At 53.8% G+C, this 16,166-nt stretch overlaps 3 protein-coding genes across 3 annotated transcripts; 1 reads left to right on the top strand and 2 right to left on the bottom strand.

Annotated features, from left to right (window-relative positions):
- Nucleotides 1-641: 641 nt before the first annotated feature.
- On the bottom strand, nucleotides 642-3,415 carry NCS57_00732100 (uncharacterized protein; the record flags this gene model as incomplete). The annotated part of the gene is made up of 2 exons (XM_053057175.1): nucleotides 642-2,937; nucleotides 2,994-3,415. The coding sequence occupies 2 exons, from the start codon at nucleotides 3,413-3,415 to the stop codon at nucleotides 642-644; spliced, it is 2,718 nt and encodes a 905-aa protein (XP_052913370.1).
- Nucleotides 3,416-5,711: 2,296 nt separating this feature from the next.
- Nucleotides 5,712-7,923, bottom strand: NCS57_00732000 (uncharacterized protein; the record flags this gene model as incomplete). The annotated part of the gene is made up of 3 exons (XM_053057174.1): nucleotides 5,712-7,600; nucleotides 7,650-7,754; nucleotides 7,809-7,923. The coding sequence occupies 3 exons, from the start codon at nucleotides 7,921-7,923 to the stop codon at nucleotides 5,712-5,714; spliced, it is 2,109 nt and encodes a 702-aa protein (XP_052913369.1).
- A 6,006-nt stretch (nucleotides 7,924-13,929) lies between these two features.
- NCS57_00731900 (Inositol-3-phosphate synthase) lies at nucleotides 13,930-15,603 on the top strand (the record flags this gene model as incomplete). The annotated part of the gene is made up of 2 exons (XM_053057173.1): nucleotides 13,930-15,245; nucleotides 15,294-15,603. 2 exons carry the CDS (start codon nucleotides 13,930-13,932, stop codon nucleotides 15,601-15,603), a joined length of 1,626 nt encoding a protein of 541 aa, XP_052913368.1.
- Nucleotides 15,604-16,166: the final 563 nt, after the last annotated feature.

The raw sequence follows: 16,166 nt of genomic DNA, 5'->3' as shown, positions 1-16,166 counted from the left end.
ATCTCGACGACGGGTTGCCGCTTGCTAGTGAAAGCTGCTCCATGCGGGATCCATGCTCGATAGAGGATGCTAGGAATGATGATGTTGCTTGAGCGTGATGTGAATAGAGTGAGTGACGTTGACGATGGAGTTGTGATGGAGCGGCAAAATCTCGGGTCTCACCCACGACGTAAGCAAGTCCCCATCTCAACCTCCAGTTGGACATCAACACCCTCACAGCGATGAACCAACAAGCACGACATTATCCTCCGTGCCCATCTACCGAGGATCTCACCCCGATTACCGTGTTTCGGATACACTCTAGACGACACAGACGCTGTTTGATCAAAAGTGACATGTGGAGCTTTCATTTCAAGGGACCATCTATCTCTATCCCTCTCCTCCCTGTCTGTCTTGTGTCTTTGTGTCTCTTACACTTGGTACATACATTATGCAAAAACCGACAATGGATCCCAACTCCCGCAAAACGCCCGGCTGTGCATCTCTTATTTCTCTCCCTTTCCTTTCTAGAACGCGATGCGACAGTATCTTCCACAATCATAGTACAATGTCATCCCCTGGTAGAACCGTCATTAGGGAGGGTCCAACAGGACCCTTGAGCAAGATGGTAACAAGATCACGAATCATATGGCGCCTGAAAATCAGCCATAGGCCAGCTCAAAGGTGGTCTCATGGCCCTCTGAGGTTGGCTCGGTGTTCTTGACCTGGTGCAGCATGATCGGGGGCAAGCATGGGCGGCCATGCCTCTCCTCCCACTCTCTGCCACCAATGCCAGTGTCGACCCAACCCATCCAGTTGTTGTACAGTCGGTTGGGGGGTATCGCTCTGTAGTACCAAGTTGAACCGATATATCTTCGCTCGCGTCCCCAGCCCATAGGACTGCCGCGGCCACCGCATTCGCCATTTTCGCCAGGGTTGAACCACTTGTTCAGGAACTTTCCGTTCCAGTCTCGATCCATAAAGACAGGATGGGGAGCATACACTGCCTTCAGGCCATGCAAAAGAGCAACTGTCTGTGGCGTCATCTCAGAGGCCACATGGTTACCGCGGAGGTTCTCGACGTGCATGATGTTGAGGAGACGCTTGGAGACTCGAGACTGTGTGACGATCGTGGTTCGTCGGGGGACATCCTGGGATCGGTGTGTCGAATCATTGTAGCCCCAGACTTGGTTAGCAATGACCCAGTTGCTACCGATAGGGTTGAACATGGGCGAGACGGTAATCATGTCGGCTTCTTCGCCGACTCCCCATTCATAGTTGTCCTGCGAAGGGCTTGAGACTGGAGGCTTGGGCCCGATGGGGTTGATGAAGGGCAGGTTCGGGGGGCCCCAGATGGTGTCGTCGCCATATCGGCCCTCAACATCCTTACGGAAAGCCGTGTCATAGTCGCCGTGGAACAACGGAATGTACCACCTCTCGTTCCTTTCCCAGAGCAACTTTCGAGGCTGAGCCTTGGCGAACTCCCCGAGCTTGTCCAGAAGGTGATAGTGGTGGCCGGTGAAGCGGAAGTCCATTTCCCAGTTCCAGACATAGTCAAACTGGGGGTAGTCTTGGCTGAACTTTTGCACAGAGAGCCACTGCGCTGTGTGAACATTTCGTGATTCCTCATCGGTCAACTTCGGGTAGAGGTTCCAGACAACTTCATCATTCCAAAGGATCGTCATGCTGCGAAACTCGGCTGGAACACTCTGTGACAGAACCGACTGGTAAATCTCATCATCGTCAAAGATGCGGAGATTGTTGTCCTTGACCTGGACGAGCAAGAAGACCTCGTACTGGCCGCCAGTCTTGAGAGACAGCTCAGAAACGAGGGCACGAATCACCTGCTTGTCGTTCTCGGTGTAGTCCTTGCCAGTGTAGGAACGCAGAAGAATAGCAGTTCGCGCCTCGGAAACAAAGCCGGTTGTTGGGTTCTTGGTGCTTCTGCCAACACGAATATGCTTGTCCAAGGACTCGTCGAAGCTGTTCAATGGCTTGTTGGGAGTTTCATCCGCATTTTCATCACGAGACTCGCTGAAAGACTCATCGTGAGACTCATTGGAGGACCCATCAGGAGATTCGGTCGACGGCGCAGTGCTAGGCTCGCTGGAGGACTCGTTGCGAGGTGCATTGACAGTTCCATCATGAGGATCGACTGACGGCTCTTCGCGAGACCGGTCCGGGGACTCGTTGGAAGCGTTGTTAGAATCCTCCTCTGATGCGGTTTTGTCGACATTGGGTGCTTGCAGCGTGACTTCAATTTGTCGCTTCATGAGGTTTGGCCGATCAGCTTGACCAGCTGGCACAACAGGGGCGACTGGCGCAACGGGCGCAACTGGAACACCCGGGGCAGCTTGCTCAGCTGGCGCACCACCCGGCAAAACTGGCGCAACTTGCCCAGGGACATCGGGTTGCTCAGGCAGCTGGGGTCCAATGACAGTCTCTGGGTACACATTAAGGTACTCGTTGACACGCTCTCTGTTCATGTCGAAACGTTGGGCGTTTCTGTGAAGACAGGCCCGTTGAAGATCACCCCAGTTGACAGTATCCCAGTTCAGAGGCTGCGGCTCGCCACCGACCTTTTTGTACTGACGGTGCAGACCATAGGGACCAAGTCGCGTCTCACGCTCCCAGCAGAGGTTGGGATCCATATTCAAAGCGTCGAAGCTACCAAAGCGAGGGAGCGGCCACTCGCGCGGTCGTCCCTTGAAGACGAGAAGGTCCTCGACAACCTCTCCATTGGCTCCCTTGCAGGGGAAGTACTGGGCGTAGCCAGCCTCCTTCCAGGCGGCGCTGTTGTATGAGGGATAGGGGTCGTAGCGAACTGGCTTCTCGGCACTGTACTCGACGTCGGCATCAGCGTCGAATCGCAAGTCTTTGCTAAAGTCGTCGGACCGCTGTTCCTGGAACTCGAGGTTGGCCAGCGTCTTTCCGTAAATGAGGTTCGAATTGGGGAAGCTGGAGCAGGCGCAGTTAGCTTGGAGTTGGTGTGAGTAGAGATCATGAGGACTTACTTGGAGGTGACGGAATAAGCGTGTCTCCATTCCTTTCTCATATCCTTCTCATGTTGCAGCTTGCCGAGATCTCCGAAGCCTCTCTCCTTTCCATCAGTCTCGTAACCAGGCTCAACATCATTGGGGTCCTCGTTGTCGGTAGGATCCCACCAATCCTTTAGATCTTGAGCTGTCAGCTCCCACAGCTCTCGCTGAATGCTAGAGTATTGATCTTCGGTCTGTTCGTTGGGTTGGGGATTGGCGCCGTTGCCATTGCCGCTCGCAGGTTGGGCCTTGGGGTCGAAGGGGACAACTTGGATGTTGGGACTTCCGCTGAACAGGAGAAAGTAGGCCGACACCATGGCAAAGGTGATTATCACCATGGACCTAGGCCGAAGCTTGACGCCAATCATGCGCCGCCCATGAGGGTGCCATTTCTTCATGGTGGGCAAAAATATTCGACAGAATGGCCGATATAGAAGACAGTGAGGATGTGTAGTTCAGAATCGGTTTAGGTCGTCGCAATCGAAAATGAGGTAGTGGACGCGTTGAACAACGATCAGTGGCGCATCATTCGGAGGTGATTACTGTCGTTTGGTGCGACGCGAGGGATGAATGTCGACGAAAGGGAGCCGAGCCGAGTCGTTCAAGGCCAAGGATCGTATGCCTCTTTTTTAGTAGGTCGCAAAATGCAAGTCCCTTTCGATTCGGAGCCGAGATCTTGCAAAGGAGTGGCGCGGCCTCTGTCAAAGAAGGCCAGCAAGCAAGATGGGACGCAGAAACAGAGGACTACGTTGCAAGAAGAAGAAAAAAACAGGCCAGACGCTACGTCTTGAGAGGACGAATGCGAATGGCAGAGAAAAAGGGAGGGACCAAAGTTCTCAAGGGAGGGTGAGATGGATGGGATAGGATGGAATGGGGTGCGGATGACGAAGCGCAGATGGATTGGACAGCACATGGACCGCCGACTCTAATTAGGGGGATATGGGTGTGCGAGCGGGCAGGAGGTGGCGCGACACTGGCGCGTACGGCGCCGTTAGTGGAGGGGACTCTAAACTCCAGCACTCCAGCTCTCTGTACGTGCGCCAGGTCCATCGCTTCAACCTATCCTGAGCCGTTGGGGATCTTGTGAATTCCAAGGAACAGTCAAGATGGAATGGAACTTGGATACGGCATCCTCCCCTTAACACGAGGGCATCCCCATTGAGCCTCCTGGCTGCGGAATCACCTCGCCAAGACACAAGCTGGGTTTCACATGATTAGAGCTATTGGATGGATAGACATTGCCCGCCCTTGCTGCAACGACCTTGCTTGACGAACCAGAGTAATTCGATGAGTCTCTGCTCCTTACACGTTCAATCGATATCGAGTCTGACATGATACGCACCATTGATGGCAGTGCTCTATCAGACAAATCAACCTCGAATATTTCACTCCCGCGACAACCCCGAGGGGCCGGGTCCCACCCACCAATTCTCACCACAGCCAAGTTCCCCAGGCTCTCACCAAGAGGCCAAGCCTTTCCGCACAACGCTGATCGTCCTACTTTTAGAATCCGCTCGCTTCTCCATAACCAGAACCTTTTAGCGCAGCGTGACCCTGCCCCCCCGGTGGGAAAAGCCCTTGAGGTCGAGGCGCGGTCTTTGGGCGGGACGCCAAGAATCCCTAGCTCCCGTTGCAACGGGATCGTCTCCACGCTTCATTACGGAGATTTTGGACTTTGCTTCTTTTTCTAACCCACAATCAGGACATCTTCTATGCCTCGGTTGATAGTTTCTAGTGGGTTATGTGCTGTCAGAGACGACTGACCTCGGCCAGGTTCATGATGAGGGAGAACAGGATTATACTCAGTCAGTTATCAGCTATATGGGAAGTCAAGAACAATGCCGTTGACTCTGCCGCTTATCTCAAGGAGACGATCACGGAGAACAAGACCAAGGGAGTGTTAGAAGATCTATACACGACCAGGAAGCTCGCTTCAAACTTGAAAGTCGCCCAGACAAGAATCACCTCCCTCGCCAATGCCTTTCTACATTATCCTGGGAAACTAAAAAGCCAGAGGCTTGACATTATTAGGCGTCAATAATTCCTCCGGCTCCGATCCTGTCGCCTCCCTTACCCCTGAATAACGGCCGAGGGCGTCGCGTGGGAAAATGTCCAGATAAAGCAAGCCACAGCGGGACCTTGAACGACAAGCACTCTGTTCAGGGGTGCAAATTCATCCTCGGTTGACAGGCCCAATTAGACATTTAATATCCAGTCATTGCAAGGGGGCCAACATGTCGAGAACCGCAATCCCGGTAAGAATATCAAAAGTAGCCTCAACTATAATTGAATTAGGGAGACGTCAAGTCTGTACTCATCACAATGCTATGCCGCCAAGGCCTATCCTGCCCAATGCTCATCCCGTACTCCAAATCTCCCCCATGATTGCTGGCAACGGATCATCCCATAAATCAGGACAAGAAAGCCGCCCGCACTGATGCTCAAAACAGGTCCGGGAGGGATCTCTCTATACAAAACAGTGCTTCGGGGAAGGGTTCAAAAACAAGGGGGGGTATAATAACGACAAAAACGTCCACATGCCAGCTCAACTCCCCGCACAAAAACCAGCAAAAGCAGACAGAGTTATAGTATTCGCGTCCTGGACGCGTCAAAGATCAATATTACAAGACAAGGTAGTGTTCCATATAGCGTCGTAGCGTTCGAAGCATATGAGGCGAAGTATACATCAGGTCGTTACATCATGCCAAGGCGAGTGTTGCGCTTGTTCATCCGGGGTCGGGGGCCAGGGGGGCCGAGAGGTCCGGGTGCAAGGCGGTGGCCAGGCGGCGGCATGCCATACGGAGGTCGCGGGAGACCCATGCCAGGGCCGAGCCGTTGTGCGGGATGGCTGGGGAGGCCAACCATGCCGTTCGGGGGTCGGGATCCGGACGCTGACCGAGCTGGTGGTCCCTTCATAGGCCCGTTGGGGTCCATAGGCTGTCCATTGGGAGAGATCCAAGGTTGTTGGACTCGTCGCCAGGCATCCCGTTCGCAGTATGACTTGCCATCCACCTCAAAGTAGCCCTCGGAGAGGGATCGGCCGCAGTCGAGACATCTGAAGCAGCCAACGTGATACTTGATGGCAAACTCGTCCTCCAGGTATTGTCCTTCGATACCGTTCGCGCAGCTTCCGCAGAGACTGCCGTTGAGCTTGTGATAGTGGTGCTCGCAGTAAGGCTTGTCGTCGAGGACGTAGAACTCGGCCGACGTAAAAGGCTGAGTGCATGTTGTGCAGACAAAGCAGGCCTTGTGGTATTTTCCTGTCAATCTTCCATCCGCTGAAGAGATACTCTTTCCTGTAATAGCAAGTCCGCAAGCCTTGCAGTTGCCCCTAGACCTCGCGGGATCTTGGGAACCCTTGCGCATGGGAGGTGCCAGAGGGGAGGGGATGTTGCTGGCCCCACGCCCTGATTGCGCGACCGGATCGTGATGGTATGGGTCTTGCGGCGAGGATCCATAGGCCGGGAACAAGTTCTGCTCGCTTGGTCGTTCTCGGGTCTCGACCTGAGGTCCATTTTGAGTGGTAAAGTCCGGCTTGTGGTCTTTCGGAGAAATTTCCAGGGGCGACTCCGAAAGAGGTGACTTGGTCCGAGAAGGGACCTGTAGTGGAGCAGGGTCCTTGGAACCAAGGCTCTCCATTGAGGTTTCCAGGTCAGTCATTAAACCATCCATAGTCGATGTGTCTGAATGGTCGCGGCGAGCTTGAGATCTAGCCTGGCTGGTCTGGGAGCTGCCACGGCTCTGGTGGCTAAAAGTCGAGTAGCCGGATGACGTTGAGTCGGAGGGGGTGTGATAGGGATTGTTGATGCCGAATTCAGCAGCAAGATCAACCGATGCTGAAATCTTGCCGGGATTTTGCGGTCGAAGCAAACTCTTGCGTGGGGGAGGCGGTCTTGATGTGTCTGGTCCCATGGATGGCCTTGATACATGACCGCGGCCATCCTCGGCCTTGACACGCTCAGGCTTCGTTCCCGGTGCTGAAGGCGTCCTCAGGGGTGGCTCTGGCCTAAATGATGACTTGGGGAATGTATCGGAGCGGTTGATGAGTCCCAGAGGCTGAGGTTGAAGCTGGTCATCTGAATCGTAAGGATTCCCAATCCCTTCATAGTCGTCCCTCGACGGCCGCGGCGGTGGTACAGCGTTGTTGTTGTTGCCTCCCGTGGGAGACGTTGACATGTCGGTTTTGTTCGAGATGTAGATGTCTTTTGGTGATGCGCTCAGAAAATCGTCGTGCTTAGTGATCGTGTTATTAGTGCTGCCAGTTATTTCCTTTGGAAACGACGGTGATGTCGCTGAGGGGCTGCGGATAGCATCGAAAGGGCCTGGCGCGATCGTATCGAGTCGTTTGAGCAGTGTATTATTCACTCCACCGTTGGGGCTAATGGAGCGAGGTTGCATGTCCGGACCATGCTTCTTCTCACCGAAGCCTCCATAAGCGCCGGGTCGCTCGACCGGGCGCGGAGACGGCATGATCAAGTCATCTTCATGGGGTGTTGGGGCTGAATCAAAAAAGGTTCCCAATTCGCCCGGTGGTGATAGATCACTGTTCGGTGTAAGCTGCCCTTGGCGCAGAAAAGGCTGGTCTACAACATCGTCAGCGACTCCTTAACCCAATTTGCTAGACCTACTCACTGGCAGCATTGACGTCAAGTGATGGCGGTACCCGGCCATGCTTTTCGGGAGGTGGTACTGGGCTGTATGGCGTGTAGGGTTCGTACTGCTCTGGCGGCGGTGAGACTATCGTATCGAGTCAGTACCAGGCGCAAGCTGGATTTTCTTTCATGTTCTTACGTTCAGGTTCTGCAGGGGTACAGATGTGCTCGCCCATGAGAGATATTTCTACTTGTCGACCACATGACGAACACTTGATGGTCGGTAGAAACATTGACTCTCGTGGGACAGCCATGGTGACGGTGTGTTGTGTCGCAATCGGTGATATCCAGCTTTATTCGACACAGCAACTCTTCCGATTTGCATTAAAGCGATGCCGTCCAGCTTCGCCAGCCAAATTGCGAGAATGGCCTTATGGAATGCGCAGAGCGGACGATAAACACAGGCTCTGTTGCGGTCGTCTCAGTAGAGCGCTTGATGTGAGACCTTTACATTCGTACCCCAGGCCAGTTCTGTGACCGGTGTTCCTGGGGTCGATGACGGCAGCGAAGGATGCCAAAAGGCAAAGCTGTGATGAATGTTACGGCCGATAAACTGTCAAGTTGCAATGTCAAGATCGGTTTGAGCTGAACTGAAGAGTCGAGAATCCCTGTGGAATTGCCGCGTCGGTGGTCGGGGTAGTATCCAAGCGAGTCAGTCGGTGAGCGATGTCGAGGACGAGAGTATGGTTCGTCTCGAGTCCAGCCTCGTCGTCGTTCAACTGAAAATGACTTGCAGCTTCAGCAGAAAACTGGAACAGAACGGAAAGAAAGAGGCGAAACACGACACGAACACGGCTGCGACGTGAAAGGACGGAAAGAAAGTCAGGTGTCGACTTGCAAGAAGGGGACGATGCGCATCGTGTCTCGAATGTGGAGGGCGAGTGGGCGGGTTGATGCTAAAGGGGGGGACCCTTGACCGAACTAATGGCTGGTCGCAGGCTTATCCCAGGCTCTAATCCTGGCTCACGTCGGCGCCCTTGGTCACAGCGCTGGCCGAGAGATCCTTGTACCCCTGGTTGGTGACTGCAACGAGACGGCTTGTAACCTGACGGGTTTGCGGTGGGCGCGGTGTGGAAGAATATGATGGAGGTCGGCCAGAGCATCCGTGAGTCTCTGTCAGTGGGTTCTGAGCTTGTCTTTTTGACTCTAAAATCATGCCCCATCCATCCCACGGCTCTGTCGTTGGTGGCGGCGCATCGATGCATCGGATCAAGTGCTCGTCCCATCAATCTCTTGTCTTTGTCCTCCCGTGGATGCTATTCTTAGCCGTCGCCTCCAACTTCGTGGTAACGAGCATTCCAACCGTGACCCAGCATCCGAAACTTTGTACGACCTGCCGGCTGCTTCGCCGAAGCTTCTCTGCTAGAATAGCGTTCGCACACCCTGGCGTTGGCGTGCGTGGGGAGGCGGCCTGAGACACGGCTCTGCGGCCATGCGGTCAATCTTCAGGGCGGGTTGGCGAGATGGCAGAGACACTGCGGGAGCCAAGATTGGCCTGTCATTCCTGGTAGAATACAGCACAGGGCCTCGCTCTTCGGTGATTCGGTTCGTTCGCCTCCTCAATGATGCATATGCATCCATTGCCTCTTCGGAAGACGGGGACAAGGGCAACGCTGTACCTGGGCAATACCGTCCTTTGTTCGGACTGGCCGCCCTGCACCAGTTCCACCGATACGGAAGGTTGCGTTGTGATCCGAAGAGGGTTGAACAGTCCGCAATTGGCTCTTGGCTGCGTCGATAGACGATGCATGCAGCTCACGCCAACGTTTGCAGTGCGAATCGTCCAGATGCGTTACCGTCACTGGCCACGGAGCGCTCTGCTAACTGTTGCTCATCAAACGATTCCCGCAACCGTCGACCAAGAAGCGCAACAAGAACAAAGGCCCGGCCTCAGCCGGCTCAAGTCATACGAGACGCCACAGCGTCCGTCTTTCTCCCATGGATCCATCCATTACAAGAGAAGGAAAAGGACGGATCCAACGTTGCGAATGGAACAGGCGAACGGCTACGGGTACCTTGCAGGAGCTCTGTCCAGTGGAGAAGCGCCCCTGGCGGCCCTAGTCCTGAATGGGGTCTCGGCCGACCAAAAGGGGAGCTACCTCATCAAACGCCTGCTTTTATTGCTCCTCGCGTGGTGTGAAGCGTCGTGGGGAACAGCCTGTCAAAGCTAGAATTCGAGATGGAAGCCCGCAGCGCAATTACTGAGGATGCTACAAATCAATAATCCTGCCCACTAGAGACGCGAGACAACCAACAATGCCGCTTCATCACTCGCCGACCTCGAGACGGCATCAGCGGGCTTCTCGATCCGGTTTAGCTATCACCCACCACCCACTATGAACAAGGCTGAAAGGGGACCGCAAGCGGAGAAATTGTGCATGCATGGATGCATTGGCGTCGGTTCTTGCTAACTTGATGGATCCCGTACGGAGTAATCTCTGGCAGCGGGCATGGGTTGCCATCCATTGATACTGATTGGCTTGTGTTGGCGACTGGAGGATAAAATGAATGGCTTTGACACGCTTGACCCCGGCCTCTTAGAGACTGCTTCTTAATTGCTTGTCCTCTTTGGGGGGGCTACGCCGTGACAGACCGTGGCTGATCTTCATCTCTACGCGCCAAATACAGCAGGTTGCTGTCTGTTAGTGCTAACTACCCCGTGATCAGAGTGACACTCGGTGGCGGGTGGTTGGAGGGTTCAGTCACGATGCAATCTCCAAGCGTCGAGAATTGTGCCGAGGATAGCGCAGCCGGATCTGCAAGACAAGCGTGTTGCAAAGGCCCGAGACAGCCAAGCATTTAATGCCGCTGCTATGGTACCCACTGTCTCAGGTCTTTGGCGGGATCTTCTGTGATCCTCTCTCCCGGATGAGGGCATCAACACTGGAGCGCCAAGCATCGGCCGAACATCAATAGATCGGCCACCAAGAAACGCCACGATGAGACGCCCCAAGAGTCATTTCTTCGGCAGACGAGAGCTCAAAACTCCCGCCACAACAACCACACGACCTAGGGCTGAAAACAGTTCGTTTCCAGTTGCCGGGCTAGCAGACTGGAGCTACCCCTGGACAAGACCACAGTCGTGTGATGATCGTGGCTGACAAGTTCGGCATTAAGAACCATCCAAGAGAGTTTGTCATACTCTAATGACGTCCAGATTAAAGACATTTAGACGCCTCGGCCGTACAGAAGCAAATCCATCATACGACCATCTTCAACGAAGCATTCTAGGCTCCGCAGCGTCTGACATCCTCCTTATCGTCGGGACCAATGCTATCAAGAACCGTATCCCTCAGGGTCGTTACCTCATCAGACCTTTGACATCTAGTGCCCATGCTAGTCATGAGTTGCTAAAAGCCCACAGCGGCTGATAGTGTCGGTGAACGTCATTGGGGGTTCCAGGCCTAGCCTCGCATGGGTCTCATTTTAAGGTGATGGCTTGGGTGGTTCACGATAACAGCGGTTTTTGGGGGGGCAATTTCGTGAATATGATCGTCGATCGGCTATCTGACACACATGACCTGTCTCGGATGCACGGGGCTGAGATGAAGCAATGTCGTCAATTATTGCATGGCAACGAAGGCTAGGCAAGCCAGTCCCCGCGATGGGCGCTTCGACTGGCCTTCTAGCTAGCAGTGGCAGCGGCATATTTCTGCTTCTAGCTTTTATTGCGCCTTCTTGACACGGAAGACCATAATGTCGCCATGGCGATGAGAGACATGGCGGTTCTTGGCAGATTCTATAGAGCCCACACAAAGACCTCATCAGGAACGAGAGATCGCCCCGCAACATCTAGAACTTGACCAGAGGATGCTTCAGGTCGACCATGGGGTCTTGCATAGTCGATCAACCCACGGGTCCATTCGAAGACTGGTTCGGATGGTGATAGGCTCCATGACAATGGACTTGATCAGGTTGCTGGGACAAACTGACAACTGTGGTCCACAGGGGGGGAAGCTTCCTCGGATCCAGCAGTTCTCCATCCAAGAAAGAGGTCATAGCTCCTAAGGCCTCATGCCTCTCCACGAATTCTCCACGGAGCAAACTCACTTGCTAACTACATTCTGGCTCTCCCGCATTTGACGGTGAAGCCGGAACCTCCGGAACATCGATTCACCCGGCGGAGAAGAGCCCATCATCGCAAACATCAGTTTGAACCGATGTGGAGCTTCGGCTCATAACATCCACAGTTACATGTGAAGGAACAAGTTTCACCTCACCGCAGGAACAATGATGAGACCCTGGAGAGAGATCTGCAGCAAACTGCGACTGGCTGGCGCTATGACCCCTGTTTAAATGGACAGAGATATGGATGCTGGGACAAGCGAATTGTTGCCGCAAGCGCTGGAGCCGTTGCGGGATAATAGTTAGCGCTCTCTTGTGGGATGATCGACAGCAGCACGACTCACGGGATGGACCAAGCGATGGAACAGTCTTGCCCGTGGTTTCTTCGTGCTCGATAGCATCATGTTCCAGCGGTCAGTAGATACGTTATCGATTGGCATGCACGTGTCTTGTTGTAAGTCTGCAGGACGGATTGTATCATGCTTGAGAAGCTAGAGCAAATTCAGTCACTGAACGAGAACCTTCAAAGGTCTCGTGCCAAGACCAGGAGTCCAGCTGTTTAGGTGTATGGAATAATAACCTCTTCGAGCTTGCGGGACAGTTTCCGCGGTCTTCTCTATCCAAAGGTTCCCTACATATGCGGCTGACACAGTGGGCATTTTCCAGCAAAGAATTTCCGCTCCCTCGTCATAACAAAACGACGAAAAAGCGAGGCACATATTCGCGCAATCTTGGCATGCTGTGTCTCGAGCGTATCAGAGCCACATGCGAGTACGACGGCCTGTGGCAATAACGGGTTATCTGCAGCAGGCGGCTCGGTATGGTGCGACAATGTTTCTGCAAGTTCACACACGCAAGACCTCTTGCCCGTCCAAGTTTTTCCGCGTCCTCGAAATCTCGGTTCCACGCCGAAGTCGCGGAAGCTCAACGGAATCGGGGGCGGACTTTAAAGGATCGCCGAAGGTCCCGGGTAAGGCCAATCACCGGGGATGACACCGGTAGGGACAAGACACACGACACGGGTTCATTGGCGGCGGCTAAGAGGGACGATGCCTCTTGTGTTCTCTCCTGCACGAACTAACATCAAGCGAAGCTACTGTGCTGTACCGTACCGTACCGTACCGAGGTGTCGAATGTTGGGAAATGCACAATGTCAGGGGCTCAGGCCACTCGTTCGGCAAGACGGGTCTTCTTGTGCATGGAGGGGGGAGCAAAAGGAAGCACTCTGCATGATGGCAGGGTCAGCCATGACTTGACTGGAGGGCTGGAGGTGTCATGTTGAACTCAATTGCCGAGACTGCCTCTAAATGTACCAGCTCAAGATCAAGACAAGTCTTCACAGTCAAACGTGCTCGCGTGCCAGCTCTTAGTTCTCAATGTAGCTACAAAATCAAGTCGAAGCCATCCTCTCTCCAAGCTCTTGGCTGGATCCTCCGCGCCTCCGATCCCAACGCTGCCAACCCTATGGGAAAGCCTGCTGCCTTCGGCTGTGCAGAAGTGTCCACAAACATACAGAAGACATTACCCAGGCCCAACCAATTGTCCCCCCCCGAGCCCTCCGCAGGCGCTCCGCAAGCCGCTAGATTATCGCGACTCCGCTAGCGCCGCGTCGTCAGCGCTCACCGCCCAAAACCCACAATGGGGAACCAAACGTGGCAGTACCTGCTGCTTGTCTCCATCTCATGTGCCGTATTTGAACCCTCCCCATCCCGTGGATTTTCTGATTCTACTCTTCTACTTTACCAACAACACTTTTCAAAACTCTCAGATACATCAAGCTTCTTAACAAACACCTTCAACCCCTTTAACCCTTTAAAACCCCATATCACCTCGACTGCTGTCTACCCCGCTACCCCGCGACAACCACCCCGCCAAAACTAAACAAACTCTTACAAGAGGACCAAGGCACCGAACCTTGGTCACTACAGTCGTCAAGACGTTTTCCAATCTCCTTAACTCGTATGTCAAGACTCGATATCTCAGAGGACACTCCTCATGATGGTCAAAACCACAACCGGAATTCACAATGCTGACCCCCTTCCAGGACTCACCACCCGTTCGCAGGAGCCCGCTGCTCAGCCGATTCCGGAGGCTCAGCGGACTCGACCTTTGAACAGTAAAGGTCGAAATCAAAATCTGAACCCGTCCAATCTACGTAAATCGCAAACTTCCACGTTAAAAGCCACTCGCTCACCATGGCTCCTCACGCGGAAGTCGGCACGGGCTCCTCGAACGGGGCTTACACCAACGGCCGAGGCTCTTCGGCCCACCAGGACCTCTTCACCGTCAACTCCCCCAATGTCACCTACACTGATGCGGAGATTCGCTCCAAGTACACCTACCGCACCACCAAAGTCGACGTTGACGCCAATGGCAAGTATGTTGCTACTCCCAATGAGACCCTCTACGACTTCAAGGTCGACCGCAAGATTCCCAAGGTCGGCATGATGCTGGTCGGTTGGGGCGGCAACAACGGTACCACCGTCACCGCCGGCATCCTCGCCAACCGCCGCCAGCTCTCCTGGGAGACCAAGGAGGGTCCTCGCGAGTCCAACTACTATGGTTCCGTTGTCATGGGCTCGACCCTCAAGCTCGGCACCGATGCCAAGACCCACCAGGAGGTCAACATCCCCTTCCACAACATCTTGCCCATGGTCCACCCCAACGACCTCGTCATTGGCGGCTGGGACATTAGCAAGCTGAACCTGGCTCAGGCCATGGACCGCGCCCAGGTCCTTGAGCCTACCCTCAAGGCCCAGGTCAAGAAGGAGATGGCCGAGATGGTTCCTCTTCCCTCCATCTACTACCCTGACTTCATTGCTGCCAACCAGGAGGATCGCGCCGACAACGTCCTCGAGGGTACCAAGGCTTCCATGGCTCACGTTGAGCAGCTCCGCAAGGACATTCGTGACTTCAAGGCTAAGAACGGTCTTGACAAGGTCATTGTCATGTGGACTGCCAATACTGAGCGATATGCCGACCTCATCCAGGGTGTCAACGACACGGCCGACAACCTTCTCAAGGCCATTGAGCAAGGTCATGAGGAGGTTGCTCCCTCGACCGTCTTTGCTGTCGCCTGTATCCTTGAGGGCGCCCCCTTCATCAACGGTTCTCCCCAGAACACCTTTGTCCCTGGTGCCATTGAGCTTGCCGAGAAGCACAACGCCTTCATTGGTGGTGATGACTTCAAGTCTGGCCAGACCAAGATGAAGTCGGCCCTTGTTGACTTCCTCATCAACGCCGGTATCAAGTTGACCTCTATTGCCAGCTACAACCATCTTGGCAACAATGACGGCAAGAACCTGAGCTCCCAGAAGCAGTTCCGCTCCAAGGAGATTTCCAAGTCCAATGTCGTTGACGACATGGTCGAGGCTAACCACGTGCTGTACAAGAAGGGTGAGCATCCCGACCACTGTGTTGTGATCAAGTACATGCCCGCGGTTGCCGACAACAAGCGTGCTCTCGATGAGTACTACGCTGAGATTTTCATGGGTGGCCACCAGACCATTTCGTAAGTTGATAATTGTGCTATGATGTGAACTTTGCTAACAGGAAATAGGATGTTCAACATCTGCGAGGACTCTCTCCTTGCTTCTCCCCTGATCATCGACCTGGTCATCATTGCTGAGATGATGTCTCGTATCCAGTGGAAGGCTGCGTCTACTGACGGAGCTGCCACCACTGAGTACAAGAGCTTCCACAGCGTCCTGAGTGTGCTCAGCTACATGCTCAAGGCTCCTCTGACTCCTCCCGGCACTCCGGTTGTCAACGCTCTTGCCAAGCAGCGCGCGGCTTTGACCAACATCTTCCGCGCCTGTGTCGGTCTTGAGCCCGAGTCTGACATGACCCTTGAGCACAAGCTCTTCTAAGCATTGCATGCTTAATTGGTGCAATCTTTTGGATAGAATGAAAGAGGAGGAATTAGGACAGTCATTACTGAAAGAGACAACATAAAAGAACAAAAAAAGGGAGGAGAGACAAGTATCAACTACATATTCATAGGCTCCTAAATTGAACATGTCCATTCTTCTCATGCCAAGTCCCTTGATGCCATGACAACGCTTAATACCCATGTCCAAGTTTGGCCCGTGCCTTGTTAAAAATGTCAAATGCTCTGAACCGCGGCAATCGATGAATGCGTGCACGGAGCAACCATTGTGACAGGGAGTTTTTATGTGGCTTTGGTGGCTCGCGACGTGCTTTACGCGGTTGTGGTGCGTCGCGTATCGCCAACGCCTCTTAAACCACGCGTCGCGTAAAGCTCCCCACCACGCACTGACACCTTTTGAGAGCCACCTCCCAATTCCTCCACACCCACCATCCGCATCCACACTCTCATCCATCAATTCATCAACATCACTCAGCCCCTCCAAAACTTGACCGATTAAGCGATACATTTGTTTATATTCACATGCTGCCTCTTTCATACGAT

Source organism: Fusarium keratoplasticum, chromosome 5, assembly GCF_025433545.1.
Source record: "Fusarium keratoplasticum isolate Fu6.1 chromosome 5, whole genome shotgun sequence".
Lineage (NCBI taxonomy): Eukaryota > Fungi > Ascomycota > Sordariomycetes > Hypocreales > Nectriaceae > Fusarium > Fusarium keratoplasticum.
Note: the sequence above shows the minus strand (reverse complement) of the source record. Positions and strands in the feature narration are given on the sequence as shown.